General features: G+C 37.4%; 1 protein-coding gene and 1 long non-coding RNA gene across 2 annotated transcripts in view; one reads left to right on the top strand and one right to left on the bottom strand.

The window, feature by feature from the left end:
- Positions 1-5,645: 5,645 nt before the first annotated feature.
- LOC110679639 lies at positions 5,646-6,268 on the bottom strand. Its single transcript, XR_002502671.1, has 2 exons — positions 5,890-6,268; positions 5,646-5,822 (listed from the first exon to the last, which is right to left on the bottom strand). It is a non-coding gene; the product is annotated as an uncharacterized LOC110679639 (long non-coding RNA).
- A 6,949-nt stretch (positions 6,269-13,217) lies between these two features.
- The window catches only part of LOC5568344 (protein similar), a 408,921-nt gene continuing 406,143 nt past the window's right edge, over positions 13,218-15,995 (top strand). The window contains exon 1 of the mRNA XM_021855001.1: positions 13,218-14,553. Within this exon, the coding sequence (XP_021710693.1) occupies positions 14,504-14,553 (50 nt within the window). The 5' untranslated portion in view covers positions 13,218-14,503. The remainder of the gene's footprint in view (positions 14,554-15,995) is intronic.

Raw genomic sequence — 15,995 nt, 5'->3', positions numbered from 1 at the left:
GGGCGCTCAAATCGCGGTTCGCCAAGGGCGCCATGAGGCCACGCTACGGCTCTGGGTGTAGTCTAGTATAAAGTGAAACTGTCGAATATAATGGTGGTAAATTAAAGATTACTTTTAGACATCTGTTCTGGAATGTTTGAACTTTTTTAAGTTTCGATTTTGCGGCATGTCCCCAAACGATAATTAAATATTGAATCATAGAGTGGATACACGCATAATAAAATCGCCGAAGTGCTACATTGGGTACAAAGGAGCGAACTCTTTTTATAATACCGCATAACGAGGAGACTTTATTTGAAACATGCTTTATATGTGCGTCCCAGGATAATGCCGTATCGTCTGCAAAGAGCCTTGGTGTTCCACGTAGTTTCAGATTAACCAAGTCATTTACGAACATCAAAAATAATAGAGGGCCAATGTTGCTCCCCTGTGGCACTCCTATATCAATAGAGCATAAACTACTACGGGTACCATCTACGTACTGCTTACGTTCTGACAGATATCTTTTTATTAGGTCATTGGCCACTCCTCTTATTCCATATCGATCAAGTTTTTTGAGTAAAATGCCGTGATCGATAGTGTCGAAAGCCTTCTTCAAATCAATGAATAAGCACCCCACAATCTTTTTGCGGTTTATTTCGCAATACAAGTCATCTAAAAGCTCGATAATTGCAGTTGATGTACCACAACCTTCCCGGAATCCATACTGGAATTTATAAAAAAACGTTGTTAGCGGTCAAAAAGTTTACAAGCCGACTCGTTAAAAGTTTTTCGAAGATTTTGTTCAAAACTGTGAAGGTTGAGATTGACCGATAGTTTGAAGGGTCGTAAGCGTCACCAGTCTTGAAAACTGGCGTTACTTTAGCAATTTTTAAAACATTTGGGTACACACCGGTTGCTATTATTTTATTAAAAAGTTTTGCAATAATCTCTGAGAAAGGGCCCATATTAGCTTTGATCAAATCAGCGGAAAAATTATCTTGTCCTCTACTTTTTTAACATCTAGCTGACTTATTACGATACTTACTTCACGTTGGTGGGACGCAAAAATATAGAAATATTGACAGTTTTAACATGTTTCAAAACATCGAAATTATTTTTAGAAAGTTTATTAGCCAGATTGTGTCCGATGTTAGCAAAGTAGGTGTTAAAAATTTCAACAACATCTCTATCAGAGTGTACAGTTTCATCGTCATTTTTTAATTTGATTTGTATTCTGACTTTTGAACGACCAAAAATTTCATTCATTTTTTTCCACACATTGGAGTGATTAGAACTCTTAAGAATATTTTCATAATATTCCCGTTTACAGCGAGTTTTTGCAGCTTTAAATTTTTTTGAAACGTGTGCCAACATTTCCTTGACCTGAGCGTTATTGGGATCCTTTTCGGATTTCGCAAGGTAATTGTTTTTGATTTGCATCAATCGCCAGAGGCTCTAAGTCATCCATGAACAATGATCGTTTTTAACTCGGACGGTTTTTGTGACAGATCTCGTACACTCGGTTAAAAGTCTATTGTGGGTTTCGATAAGAGATTTCAACGAAGTTTCAACATCTTCGGTGACTTGGAAGTCAGTCAAAAAAAGGGAAAATTGGTGTTGCAATGTAGCACGATCTACTATATTCATACTCAATTCTTGTTGTTTCTTTGCATTACTTAGAGTTATGGACGAAAAAATAGGAAAGATGAAGATTTTCTCGAATCATCACCAAATAATTGAATTATTTTCTCTGATATCCCTAAGAATTTCATTAGAATCCCCAAATTTCTCGCTGAAAAAAAGGTCAATACATGGTTTTGGTAATTGGTAATTGGTAATGGGCTTGAGGAGCCAAATAATGGTAATTGGAAGAATTTAGTTCAAAATATAGACTCGAACTCTTGTCAGATTCATCAAAAAAAATTTGTAGAATTTTTTTTCAGAATTACTACAACTGATATCAGCCGAAAATGGCATACAATATCCTGCTGATAGAACCGAAAGATTTTGTCTATTATGAGAACAGTGAATAACTTTGAAGTTTTCCAACAGTTTGCCAAGGTGCAAGTTGAAGCAAGCTGACAAAATCTAACAAGAATCAAGTTCAAAATATTTCAAGAATAATGAATACCGTAATCCGGGGTAACATTGATTATTTTTTTGAATAATTCTTAAATATTTCGTTTGAAAATGCAAATGTTGACAATTTTATATTTTTAAAACAAGTACTGCCACCCATAGTTTGTGACTGTATAGTACATTTTGTTTTTTGGAATATTTAAGCATGTTTTAAGAAATGTTTTGAGCGACTTTTTGATTTAGCTGATATGGGGTAACATTGATCACCTATGTAAACAACGTTCGGTAATATTGAAAATGTCGTTACTTACTTAAATCATGGCCCCTGAAGCCGAATATGAAGGCCAAACGCTTACAAATCATTTACTTTTTGAGTTATTTTAAAATTAAAAACACTTCGAACCACGGAATACGCCTAAATATAGGCAATTGCCTAAGGGAATTTTACATACTTAACAGTAATTCGTTAATGTTGCCTAATTGAGCATACTTATGATAGTTTTGACAACGGAATCGTTTTTGGCGATGTCATTTTTAGTGAGAACCGCATTTTTTTTTGTTGATATCGTTTGCAGAACTTATGTGAGACATGAATCTTCGGTCGTGTAATCCCTACACGCAGAATAATACTGTAGGGTTGAATCTAAAAACTCACTTATTAGAACTAACAATTCTAATTTGAATTGAACCAACCCGTTTCTAAGTTGGTCTTTTTTTGAAACAACAAAATTCTGCGTCGAAGGTAAAATTTATGCTCGATTTTAATTTCAACAAATTGCAATTGTTGTTTCAACAATACCATTTTGTTGAATTAATCAATTTTATTTATAACTGTCGCCATTTTGTATTGAGAAGATAAACAGAAAATTTTGATGCGAAAATTAAAATGTGCTGAAATTTGGTGGCATGTCATAATTCAATTTAATGACATCATCATTCCAGTAATCATATGACAAAAAGAATTCTACTACTCTTGATGGTGATGACAGTATAAAGTGGTGTAAATATAGAAGGAATGAAAGCTATAGGTAAATATTTGATCAAACTGCAAGACAAGGTAATATTTTTTATTTATTTTTTCACTTCAGAATATCTCAAAATAGCTTCGGCCGGTGGTTCAGCTGTGGCGATGGTATCGAACTAGATCTTGGCTTACATGTTATAGTTCGAAACACATTCAATTATTATTATTATCTGTAAAGCTCTTTCTGCATTAAATTATTAGAAATAACTAGTGGTCCCGGCAAACTTCGTTTAGCCATCAAGTAGGCTGATGAAAAACGATATTGATCATCCCATATGAAATGACAGTTCCGTTCACGCACGTTTTTACAACTTTCCCGGTGAATATCCTGGGATTTTTATTCACACAAACACGTCGGAACCCTTGACGAACAAAACGGAGGTAGAATCATTCAAATCCGTTGACCCGTTCGTAAGCCATTTCGTGACATACAAACACCATTCCATTTTTATTTATATAGATAGATAATAAAATTTATGATTTTTTTTTTCAATGTTTTGGTTTCGTTTATGTCAATAAACATTATTGTAGAAACAACAATATTTTGGTTTTTGTTTCAACGCACATTTTTTGTTACTTCAATATGAGGTGTTTTTAGAATCAACAAATTATATTTTTGTTTCAATTTTATTTCTTTTTGTTTTTGACAGCTGGCTATTTTGAGAATTTTTTAGAAACAACAATTTATTTTGTAGGAATAAATGGAAGTAATCATTGAGTCAACAAATAATACCGATAAGCCGTGAGTCAAAAATAAAATTTGTTGAATCTATACAGAATTTGTTTGCATTTACAATATTTTTCTCTGCGTGTAACCATTGAAATCATTGTTTCGAAAAATTGAAAAAAATTCGCATTAGGTAAACGCAATTCTTGCAAAAATCTTCACTTTCATTAGCTCATGAGTATGAGAAAGCGAAGCACCATTCATGATTTGGAAATGTTCCACCAATAAATGATGATACGAACTTTTTACGAGATGAGTCATTCCGAGCAATGTTACCCCGCTGATCAATGATACCCCGGATTACGGTACCTCATTTTCAAATTCAAGCTGACAATTTTTAAGCAAATCCTGTGAAGTAATATAAGACTTTCAATCTCTTATATTGACAGAATAAAAATGCAAGTATGTTTTTCATTATTTGCGTGATCAGAAACACAATTCTTCAAAAAATAAATCTTATGAAATAGCTGTTATAGTTTTTCTTTTCGACTTTGCTCGATTTTAAGAGATATTTAAGTTTTTATGAGCACTTCCACAGTTATTAACTAAGATTTTTTGCTGAATTTGCATTTGTATATTGTTTGAGAATACGACGATATTCTACGCCCAGAGACATCAAGGAAACTTACATTACGAAAACATTCTGGATCGTCCATGTACTGAACCCGGACACCTTCAGCGTGGCTTTGTTTTATAACCAAATTTGAATGGCACAGCTTTGAAATAATTTTTTTTTAATTTATGCGCAAGCAATTAAAGATTAAAAATCTTCAATACTCTGATGCTGACCACCACACATTATACCTGTAAAAATTTCATATCTGTATCATACAGTTAATACAATTAATTAATTAATATACAATAAATTGTACAATGTTTCCTATTCAAGCAAAGCATTCAGAAACGCTCCAAATCGGAACAACAACCTCACGCATTTGTTTAAGGTGAAACATCTCGGAATCCAAAGATGTCCGGCACAATGGCCGAGTTGTGCCCCTACTCACGTTTTCAAAGGCGCTAAACTGGAGAAATAGTTGACAAACGTTTCTGAACTTCTTATTTTAAGCTTTCTGCTAGTGCACAAAGCCAAAATAAAAAGTACACTGTTGTTGGATGCTTTCTTCGCGAGATTTGTGCCTTTGAAGTTTTAGTGCAATCTTAGAAGTTGATTCAAAACTGTTTCACCTTAACTTATATTTGAACGGACAGTGGCTGTCAACCGTTGCTGTCTGTCTTCATCTGTCACTTCCCCTGCGCACACTCGCTTCCAGACACCCCACTTACGTCACCATTCGAGAGTGCGTATGTCACAACAACCCTCTATTCCACCTATTCCATCCACCACCACCCCGTCAGACAAAACTGCACTCTCTGTCACCCACCTCTCATACGACAGACCTGAAGGCTGTACAATAAAACAAAAGCGAGTTATACTACAGTAGTCATGCAATTGTTACACCTATTCGGGACCACACTAATGCCGATGCTGATAATGCACGTTAGTGCTTTTCAGCTTAGTCCTCTAAGAGCACTTCAACAGTTATTAACTGAAAGGTTTCTGCACTGAACAAAATCTCCCGCCATCAATTGAATGATTTTTGCCTCATCTAAGCCCCATACCTATTTTCAGACACAAACAAGATGATTTTCATCGCTGTCAAAATCATTTGTTTACAAATAGCATCGTATGAAAATCATCCAGTCGAAAAATGATTCATATTGAAGTAAAATATATTTAAAATTGAATGATTATCACACACACATGTAAACAAACCCCATTGCATTCTATTTCGTGATTTAAAAGAAATCTAATTGAAAATAAGTAATCAGCCATTGGTGGTTTCCACAAGTCATCATTTATTTTGATGATAATAGGCAACATAAAAATCAATTAACAATTCACGCACTAATGAGCCGCCTTTAATATAGCTGTTTGAAGCATCCTGGAAGTGTCCACATTATCCACTCCAATGTCCCTGGATCGAACCAGGATTATCGGTTCTTGGTCACCTTGAAAATAATTAACAAATTACAAGTAAATATACTTCCGAATGCTTCTATCAAAATGAGCAATTACCTGCGAAATCCGAGAAGAAATGCTATGTTCCGCTGCTGCCGCCATGTTTTTGTTTAGATTGACAAGGATGATTTCAAGTCAAGGATCATTTGCTATCCGAATGAAGTTTTAGACTATAATTGAATGATTTTTGATTTGGGGCATGGAAGAAATGAATATCCCTCATAAGCCGCATGTTACTCATTTGTGTTGTTAAAGTTCAACTATCAACACATTGTCATACAGATGTATACTGAAAGTCATCATAAAATTGGATGATTTTTGTTCGGCAGTCGGTGGGTGCATCATATTGTTTAAAAATCATTCAAAACGAGTAATATGCAGATTTGTAGCCATGTGAATTACAAATCATTCAATTAGTGGTAGGAGCTTTTGTTCAGTGTGTGCCAAGATTGCCACCGGCTGCTAACTACTTTGACAGTACCTCAAGGTTTTCAACTTTGTAATCTTTAACCCTCTAATACCCGAGTTTTGATTTAAATCATAAATTGAAAGAACTTTGATTAAAATCATAAATATAAATTTATAATCTAAACATACATTCTTGATATGAGTATAAAGGGTCTACCCCGTTTGGCATAATGCCATATGGCATAATGCCGTTTGGCATACAGTCGTTTGGCATAATAGATGTTTGGCATAATGTCATTTGGCATAACGGTCGTTTGGCATAATCGCCATTTGGCATAACAGTCGTTTGGCATAATGGTGAAAAACATTGAATTTAATCAAATTCTTTCCATTAAGCAAAGGGGTGTGGATGAATTGCTCGCAATCGTATATTCCGTTGTCAGTTATTGATAGGCCATACTTGTAATCTTCATTTTTCAAGGAAACCAATATCCAAAAAAGCTCTTTTAGAATTACATCATACATGACTTCCGAGAGTCATATGTCCGGGATATTATAAGGCAGTTTAAGCAAAAAAAAAAAATGTGTCCAACGCCTAAGTTATGCCTTGTTATTTAAAATAAAAGGAACATGATATTTTATGTCGCATCTTATGGTCCCGGATACTACTGTATCACTGAAGTACCTTTCTTTTTAAATTATGCCAAACGACCATTATGCCAAACAACTGTTATGCCAAACGACATTATGCCAAACGACTGTATGCCAAACGGCATTATGCCAAATGACATTATGCCAAACGGGGTAGACCTGAGTATAAAATAGTTTTTTGGGTAATGGTTTATTTTTATTCGCAAGTTCATGTATTTTTGTTTTTATTTTTCTATTTTTTTATTTTTGAACATCGCCCTTTTTTCATTTTTCTCTTGTAGTGTGTGATCCTTTGACTGCGACGCTTGCTCCTGCGGGGCGGGTGATGCGGTCAGGATCGAACGTGTTACGCGTGGAGTGCAGTGAAAATGTGTATAGTGTTTTACGGAAACCCCAGTGCAGCGACGGAGAAAAACTGCTTCACATCCTGGTAAAATCGTTCTTTATTATTGTTTACTTTACTCACTTATTACCAATTCAAACTAAATACGTGCCAGGGTCGAAAATATAATTTTCGATTCGGGAAGTGTAAAAACATTGCATATATCCATTTGATATCTGGATGTTTTTATGCGGGGCTTACTGTAAATAAAAATGACCTCAGAATGTGTGTGTATTTACTGCCATTCTTGAAATGGGTCGTTGGAATTTCAGTAGAGCTATCACCTTTCATCTCCTGGGCTAAAATTGTCTGCAGATATAAAGATATCGAAGGGTATCATTAAATACATGCATACAATTTTCTTCCATAAAAGCACTGCCGGCCAGTGGGAGGTGGATTGTATCACACACACACACACACACACACACAGTTATTTAACAAAAACTGCGCAAAACATATATATTTTTAACGAAAAATGCCATTTTTCAATTTTTTACCATTTAAACTTTACAACTAAAGTTGAAACTGGTTTTTCTCATTTATTGAACCTTTGAAAAGGTCTTTGCAACAATGTCAAATAATTTTGTAATATACCGTGGGGCAAGTGGGCAATGGAAATCGTATAGTTAAGTTTCTTCAAATTGTAAAGACTTTAATTGAAATAAATGAGGTCGTGCATATTTTTTAGCTTGACTCCCACCAAATATAAGCGGTATGCTGAAATTGATTTCTATGTTACCCAAAACTTCCCCCCTTCCTAAGAGCCGAAATATAAGGCGTACCCAATTTATTTTTGGAATCATCAGTACACATCATACAACTGAGGAACAGTTACTGAGATTTAATCAGTTTCAGTTAGTTTTATAGTTATATTCTTAAGCCCTGAAGAGTTTAATAAAAACAAAATTACCTTTGAATAACCACTACATTAAAAAAAAATCCTACATTCTCTGAAAAAAAAAACAAGCTGAAGGTTTTGTTTAAGAAGAAAGTAAAATATTCAGTTATATTGGGACTCATTTAACACCTAATTGATGCAGTATTTGAGGTATCAAATATTTTTTGTTTACTCAGCATTTAGGCAAATTTTATGACCTTCAGGGCATATATGCTTTCAAAGAAGCGATTATTTGTTTTTTTTTAATTATGGAGATAAAAAATCCTTGAACGAATGTTGCTAAAAGCATGTTCATCCCATTAGGCATTTCAATAATTTAGAGGTTTTGGCAGGGTTTTCAGCCTTTTTGGCTCGCGGAGCACTATTTGAAATAAAAATTAAACATATCCTTCATCACCACTCCGTTTGAAATCCTGATTTTTACGAGCTCAAATTGACCGTTTCTATGAAAACATTGAAGCACAGTCAAGCAGATGTTACACTGACGAAATTTCCATCTACCACTTGCTCAGAGATGATGATAGTGTGAACAGACATGTCGCACCAAAGCGTGTATTAAATTTCAATAGAAACTACAACTTCTGTTGAACTGAGTATGGCTGACGATAATCTCCGTCGCGACGATTCGCCTGATGGGAGATCAATTTGTGAAATCATTACCACAATCGAAACGCCGAATCAAAATATTAATGGCATCAGCTGAAGCTGCGAATACCCTGGTTGCGGCAAAGTTACCAAACGTTTCGTTCTCGATTCCGCAGCGGCTAGTGGAGACGTTAGGTGTTGGCCATGTGGAACTCGACGTTGATGATGAAGAATTGCAATATCATTCGATAAGACAAAAGCCTAGCAAGACAATAACCCTGAAGTGTTGGAAATTCGACGTATCACGAAGCGCGCGGGTAAAGGTAGAGAGCGGTTGACTGTTATCTTCACGATTGCGGGCCAAACACTAGCTACCCACATCTAGCTCAATAGAGCACTCTATCCAATTAAACAGTATATGTGTTTCCCCAACGCCAATACATCAAATGTTGGCGTTTTGGACACGGAGAGGAAAACTGTAGGAGCAAAATTCGATGCAACAAGTGCACCGAGGCTAACATCACGGTTGAGCCAGAACATGTATGTGAGACCATTGGGGGCCAGATAGCAATAGCGGTAAACGCGCAAGCTATTCAGCAAGACCAAGCTGAGGGTCGTGGGTTCGAATTCCACCGGTCGAGGATCTTTTCGGGTTGGACATTTTCTCGACTTCCCAGGGCATAAAGTATCATCGTACCTGCCACACGATATACGCATGCAAAAATGGTCATTGGCATAATAAGCTCTCAGTTAATAACTGTGGAAGTGCTCATAAGAACACTAAGCTGAAAAGCAGGCTCTGTCCCAGTAGGGACGTAACGCCAGAAAGAAGAAGAAGATGTATGTGAGACATAGGAACCGAAATGCGTTAATTGCAACGGCAGTCATCTAGCAAATGAAGTCAAGAAATGCCCTTATGCTATTCGCCGCAAGGAAGCCGATCTTAACAGGAACGCAGCTTATTCCCAAGGACCTAAGGATTGGTTCTCCAACATAGCAATTCCCACTGCAAAAGTACCAACTATCGTTATTCCTCCAACTACAACCTTCATTCCAATTGAGAATGAAGACACCAATGGACCGATGCACGAGTTCACTATTTGACATTTTAGCGGTGCCGTGTTATTTATGTGACCATAGCAACCAGTGAATTCGGCACCGCTCAAACGTCAAATAAGTGAACCCGTGCATTGGTCTATAAACCTATGCACGGGTTCACTATTTGACGTTTTAGGGGTGCCATGTTATTTATGTGACCATGGAAACCAGTGAATTCGGCACCGCTCAAACGTCAAATTAGTGAACTCGTGCATTGGTCCATAATGACTATCTTGCGCCAGGACCAAGTAAGCGTAGACGTTCATCTACTTGTGTGGATGGCGAAGCAATCCCAGCTTTGGAACTTCACGTGGAATCCAGCATTCACTCTGTCGTGGAAGAAGCCTTCAAAAGTCCGGAAATCATTGGAGCCGTCGACGACATCATCGGAGCGCCGGTGGAATACAAAGAAAGAACTAAAGAAAATTTGCGGGCTGCTATCAGTGAAGTGGTGAGCCAAAGGGTGCAAACCTTTATGGTCTCTTTACGTTTATAATAAAACACGCCGGGCACCCCCGTTCAAAGCATACCTCTACAAATTCTACAGTGGAATTGTAGGGGAGCGACCAGCAAAAAGGCAAACATCTTACATCTCATTAACAGCCTTCAATCATCGGTAGTGTGTTTATCCGAAACACACCTAGACAACATGACCAGCTTCGACATTTCGGGATTTCGAGTTTTTCGGAAGGATCACCAGCGAAACTCTATGGGGGTACTCGTTGCTGCTAGAAACGAGTTGCACCCTAAGGCTTTAACGTTACCCTCGATCGATGGAATTGAATGGATCGGATTTCAACTTCACAGCTGTGTAGGTGTTATGTCCACCATTTCGCTCTATATTCATCCACATGCATCCGTGTCCCAGAATCAATTAGAAATATAAATTAGGTGTGTACCACGCCCGTGTGTGCTGACTGGAGATTGGAATGCTAAACATCCTATGTGGGGGAATGTTCGGCATAACTCTCGTGGAAATTATCTGCACGCTGTTTTAGAGGACTCCGATTTAGTAATACTAAATACTCACCAGATTCGACGCAACACGAACCGCTAGTGCATTGGACCTCACTTTAGTGTCTGCGGAGATCAGCTTTATGTTCAACTGGGAGGTGATTGAGGATCCTAACAGTAGTGAGTGATCATCTACCCATCTCCTGTGGATCGCTAGAACTGATTGTAGAAACACGGTTTCCTGCAATCAATTACAGAAGAATGGACTGGGAAAAATTCAACTAGAATGTGGAAAGTGCAATACTTTGTGTGGAAAGTGAAATAACATACGGACAATTCTTCAATATTCTATGGAATGCTCCCCCTCGTCATGTTGGAAGTCTTAAGGTACCTCAACCTTTCTATCGTCCCAGAAAGGTTGAGGTACTTTTTGAGCATAGCCCGTCAGGACTCTAGATCGAAGTTCAAGCTCTGGCGTCGTACCCTAGAATATGAAAAGTATTGTGAATATGTAGAAGCAGATAACGAATTCAAAAGACTGGTGAGAGTGAAAAAAATGCAATCTTGGAAGCAGCTTTGTGACGGTTTTGATTCCCAAACTTCAGTCAGCTCACTTTGGACAATTGCACGGAGATTCAAGGGCCGTGCATCCGTTGGAAATCGGCAATTACGTAATGAACAACAGATTAACATATTTCTGGACAAACTTGCACCTGCATCTACAATGGAAAATGTGATAAACTTCCCAAATTGTGACTGTAATATCCATAACCATAGTTCTTGCTTCACAACTTTGGATCTAGAGATCTACACTACTATTCCAAACAAATTCTGATGGGAAACTTGGCAAAATCCAGACCGAGGGTCCAGCCTTGATAAGTTAAGCTGTCAGGCAGCTCCAACTGAATACCATACAAAAAAACATTTGAAAAATGTCTGGAATCATTCATTACCATTCCATACTAACGCTTTTGTTAATAAGAACAACAAAAAAAAAAAGCTTCATTCCTTTATTATCGAGTGATTCAGAAAACAAGTAAATTATATTTGGAACAGTTGCTAACAAAAGTCGATAACAAGTCGATAAATCATCAGCAATACGTGATTTACCGATAACATTCAAAATGCTACGTCCACTATCTAGAGTCATTTATAGATGCACCCTAAGACATGTTTCGGCAAATCTAAGATTTCACCATGTCAAACTTAATTTCTTACCAATTCATTCGATAGTACGCAATAATATCGTACAAAAAGTTTGCGATGAAAAAATCATTAATGTTACTTACTTACCTGCAGTAGGGTTTTGTTCTACTTCGTCGTAAGCGCTACGATTCGTCGTATCAAAGTTTAAATGTTCCACTACGGCGGATATTCAAACTTACCTGCAACATAGATTCATTATCCAAGTGTAATTTTGTGAAAGCTGTTATGGTTTGTACACTTGTACACCAAAAATGCAATAAAACTACTGTATTTCGGTAAATAACTTCAGTTCAATTATCCACTTTTCACTTTTTCACCGAAATCGCATGGACGAACACGATTTGAAAGAAATGCTTAGCGATCGACTGAGCCACACCACTTTCCAACACAAGTTTCTTCCCACCCCCGTGGGTGACTTACTTTGCCGGCCACTTATTTTCACTATGGGAAACCTTCACTGAAGGATTTCATTCCAATCACACGCCGTAAAACTTCAATAAATCACCAAATTTTACGAAATTTCCTCAACCGCCGCGTATAATTGAGAATGTAAACAAAGTTCAATCCGTCGTACTGAGAAAAAAAAGCTTGTGCGCATCAATGTGTGCGCGACACTCGACGTAAAAATACGGTTCCTTTGATTGTGTTGTTTTCGCTGTACTGTGAGCAAATGCCATAATAATTATCGTAAATGCCATAACGATTATCGTACGGTCAAAAAGTATTGTGTTCATATGTTTGGACTGAATTATGATGACGAACAATTAATTTTAAAGGAAATTAGTATATTCCATCATGCTGAAGGAATGGAGGGAGATGCCCGTAGATCTATATATTCTAGTAAAACATTTTACTATAGCGTTTATATGTTGTGTTTTAACCATTCAATACACACAGTGAGCCTTAAGTTGTGAAACTAATCTGGAAACTGATTGCGACGGAGTTGAAAACGATACGACGGACTGAGAATACGGTAAGATGCATTTTCTTTGCATTATTTCCAAAAAGAGATCAAGATTTATCAAAATGTTACTGTACAATGCTAAAGCCGTTTTGAGAAAGAATTGTTTGACATCGGTTTGTATCAGCATCATTCACCGCAATACTGCCCAACAACTTATTTGATGTAGGTATACATATTTAGTATTAATTAATAATAATATTTATTTTAAATATAACTACCTATTTTGTAGCGCCCACCACACATCCTGGGATTTGCAGCCGAACCGTATGCTGTGATGCTCTCCCACTCCGTTGATATAGTCAGAGGACTGACTTCTCCATACACTTCGGCTGTTACACACATCGTTTCGATATCCATGGACCTCAAAGTCCCGTTACACCTGCAAACCACCTATCCCGGTATCGCATTATTGGAGGTGTCACTGTATTTGACAGAAGACCCCATCGCAGGCAGGCAGGCAGTAACAGTGTGTTATTCAGGCAGTCAGTCAGTCGTATTTTGGAGGAAATGAACTACGGAAAGCAACAACCTTTTAGGCCTGTGTTTTTTTACGGATTATCGCAGTCGAATGCGTAGAAATTGTCGCCGTCGTCGAGTTCCGCCGTGTTCCGTCGAGATAGTGTCGTGGTCGTTCCGTCGGGAACTGCTAGTGAAGGAAGTGATTCGTTGAGCGCAATCCTCCCGTGGACAGGATTGTTCGGATGTGTTTTTTACGTGGAAAGTGGATTACCTATATGTTACAATAGCTGGTGTGGAAATTTCCCTCCCATCCAGGCAATAATATTATACGCAGTCAGTGGATAGTGGTGCTGCACAAGGAGTTTGAAAACAGAAGAGGAGTTTATGAGAATATTCTAGTAGGTGCAACATAGAAATACATTGCGGCTACGGCCTAAACAGGTATTCAACTAGTTATTTGTAAGCGATACCTGCAATATAGCGATCAAGTGATGGTGTTTTGATGCTGGCCAAAAGAAGTCAGTATCAGCAAAGCAAAGTTATTGGTAGCCAACCTCGAAGGTCATTCGGAGAAGAATATTGCTTTGCCAAGTGCCCGATAGGCATTCATCAGTGATCTACAGTATTGGGTTGATTTGTAGAAGATCTGCATAGAGTGTGTTATTAAGAAAAGTTCGAGCTAATATCTCTTCCGGAAGGTGCATCAGCAAGAAGCTATCTCCTTCCCAGAGCGCAGTGTATTGAATGGAAACAGGCTTCGCCACAGTGTGTGAATTGCTGTATGTGTGAAGCAGCACCAATATTATCGATACAAACGAGTGAGAAGTAAAATTTCTAAGGATTTCGTAATACAAATATATACAGTGCAGTGTGGGTCTATTTTCGTGGCCTCTGAATAGCCATTATCAGAGCGTGTTGTGTTTTTTTGTTGTTGTGTGGCGGTCGGTGTGAAGGTAGAAAACCTTGCTTAGATTACACAAGCATTTTGGGAATCTCCTGGAGAAGCAAACTCAATTTCGACTGGATTTAAGGGCATCGCCAAGAGCAGCAATCAAACGAAACAAAAATGACGAGAACTACAACAACCAAACCAAAACCAGAAAAAGAGAAACGAAGGTGAGTATATCGTTCCTATCATCATACTGTAGTTACCAAAACCAATATGATGTATTGTTGTTGCCACTGCTGTCTACCTATAACTTTCGGACATTGGCAGCGTTGGCAGATGTGGTGGATGATGGTGTATAGATTACCCATACCTCCACCATAAGGTCAATTTTGATAAGGGCGCTTTGGGAATTTGTTTGTTGTTTTCATTATTTTACGATCCGTCTGCTGTAACTTGTTTACCACGGTATACACGCATTCACGTGATTCTCTGGCTACCATAATTTGATTGAACTCCAAAACCTACTCTATGCAACCATAGTATAACATTGTTTTGACACTCACCCCTGGCCTGTTGTAATTTTCTAATTCCGACGTCCAGAGCAACAGGGAGGTCAGTTTCTGGAATTTGTTCGTGACACGTCATCGTTCATTCATGTTTCGTCATTAATTTTCTTTAATAAGGGTTACCATTCCTGAAATTAAACTCCTGTATTAGAAGGCATAAGATTTTTAAATCATATTTTTTATGCCATTTTCAGATAGAACAATTCCGGGCTGGTAGCAGAACTCTTCTTAGAGACTTGGTCTCCATTTCAATCCAAATCTCTAATACGTCTTTATATATTTTTTTAGACAGGCTTTGCCGTGAAGCTATCTCTTGTAAGTAATTTCTGAAAAAATATAGGTTGAACTATTGAAGTAGAAAACTCCGATAGGGCCTAGATCTGAAATCTATGAATAAATTCAATTGTTGTTTACCTGGTAAACTTGGGACTTCCTTGAGAAATTTCTTTGAGGATTTGCTGGAGAAATTCGTGATGCAATCTTTAGAGTAATTTATTAGATGATCTTTTGAATAAAAAATATATTAGATTGTTCAAGGTATCTAGCGATTTTTTGGATGTGCGTGAGAAAGAATATAAGAACTCCTGAATAAATCTTCGGAGTAATTTCTGAAGGAAACTTTAGACAAATACTTGAATTAATATCTGATGGAATTCCTGATGAAATTCCTGGAAAAAATCTTACAATATTATGAGCAGTGATTCTTGTCGCAATATTCTTATCACGAGGAATTCCCAAAATCTGTTCGAAATATTATAGAGTTCTGTCTAATAATATGACAGAACTCTATAATATTTCGAACAGAACAGAGAATCACTTAAAGTTCAAGAATCCGTCATCGCAATCATCGAATTCCAGCTGTTTTTCTGCTTAAAACTGAAATTTATTCGTTAAAAATATGTTTACTGTGTTTCGCTGGGGTCTTCCTAAGCCGAGTGGTTAGAATCCGCGGCTACAAAGCAAAGCCATGCTGATGGTGTGTGGGTTCGATTCCTGGTCGGTCCAGGATCTTTTCGTAATGGAAATTTCATTGACTTCCCTGGGCATAAAATATCATCGTACCTGCCACGCGAGATACGAATGCGAAAATGGCAACTTTGGCA

This window comes from Aedes aegypti, chromosome 1, assembly GCF_002204515.2.
Source record: "Aedes aegypti strain LVP_AGWG chromosome 1, AaegL5.0 Primary Assembly, whole genome shotgun sequence".
NCBI lineage: Eukaryota > Metazoa > Arthropoda > Insecta > Diptera > Culicidae > Aedes > Aedes aegypti.
This window is presented reverse-complemented; position numbering and strand designations above follow the sequence as displayed.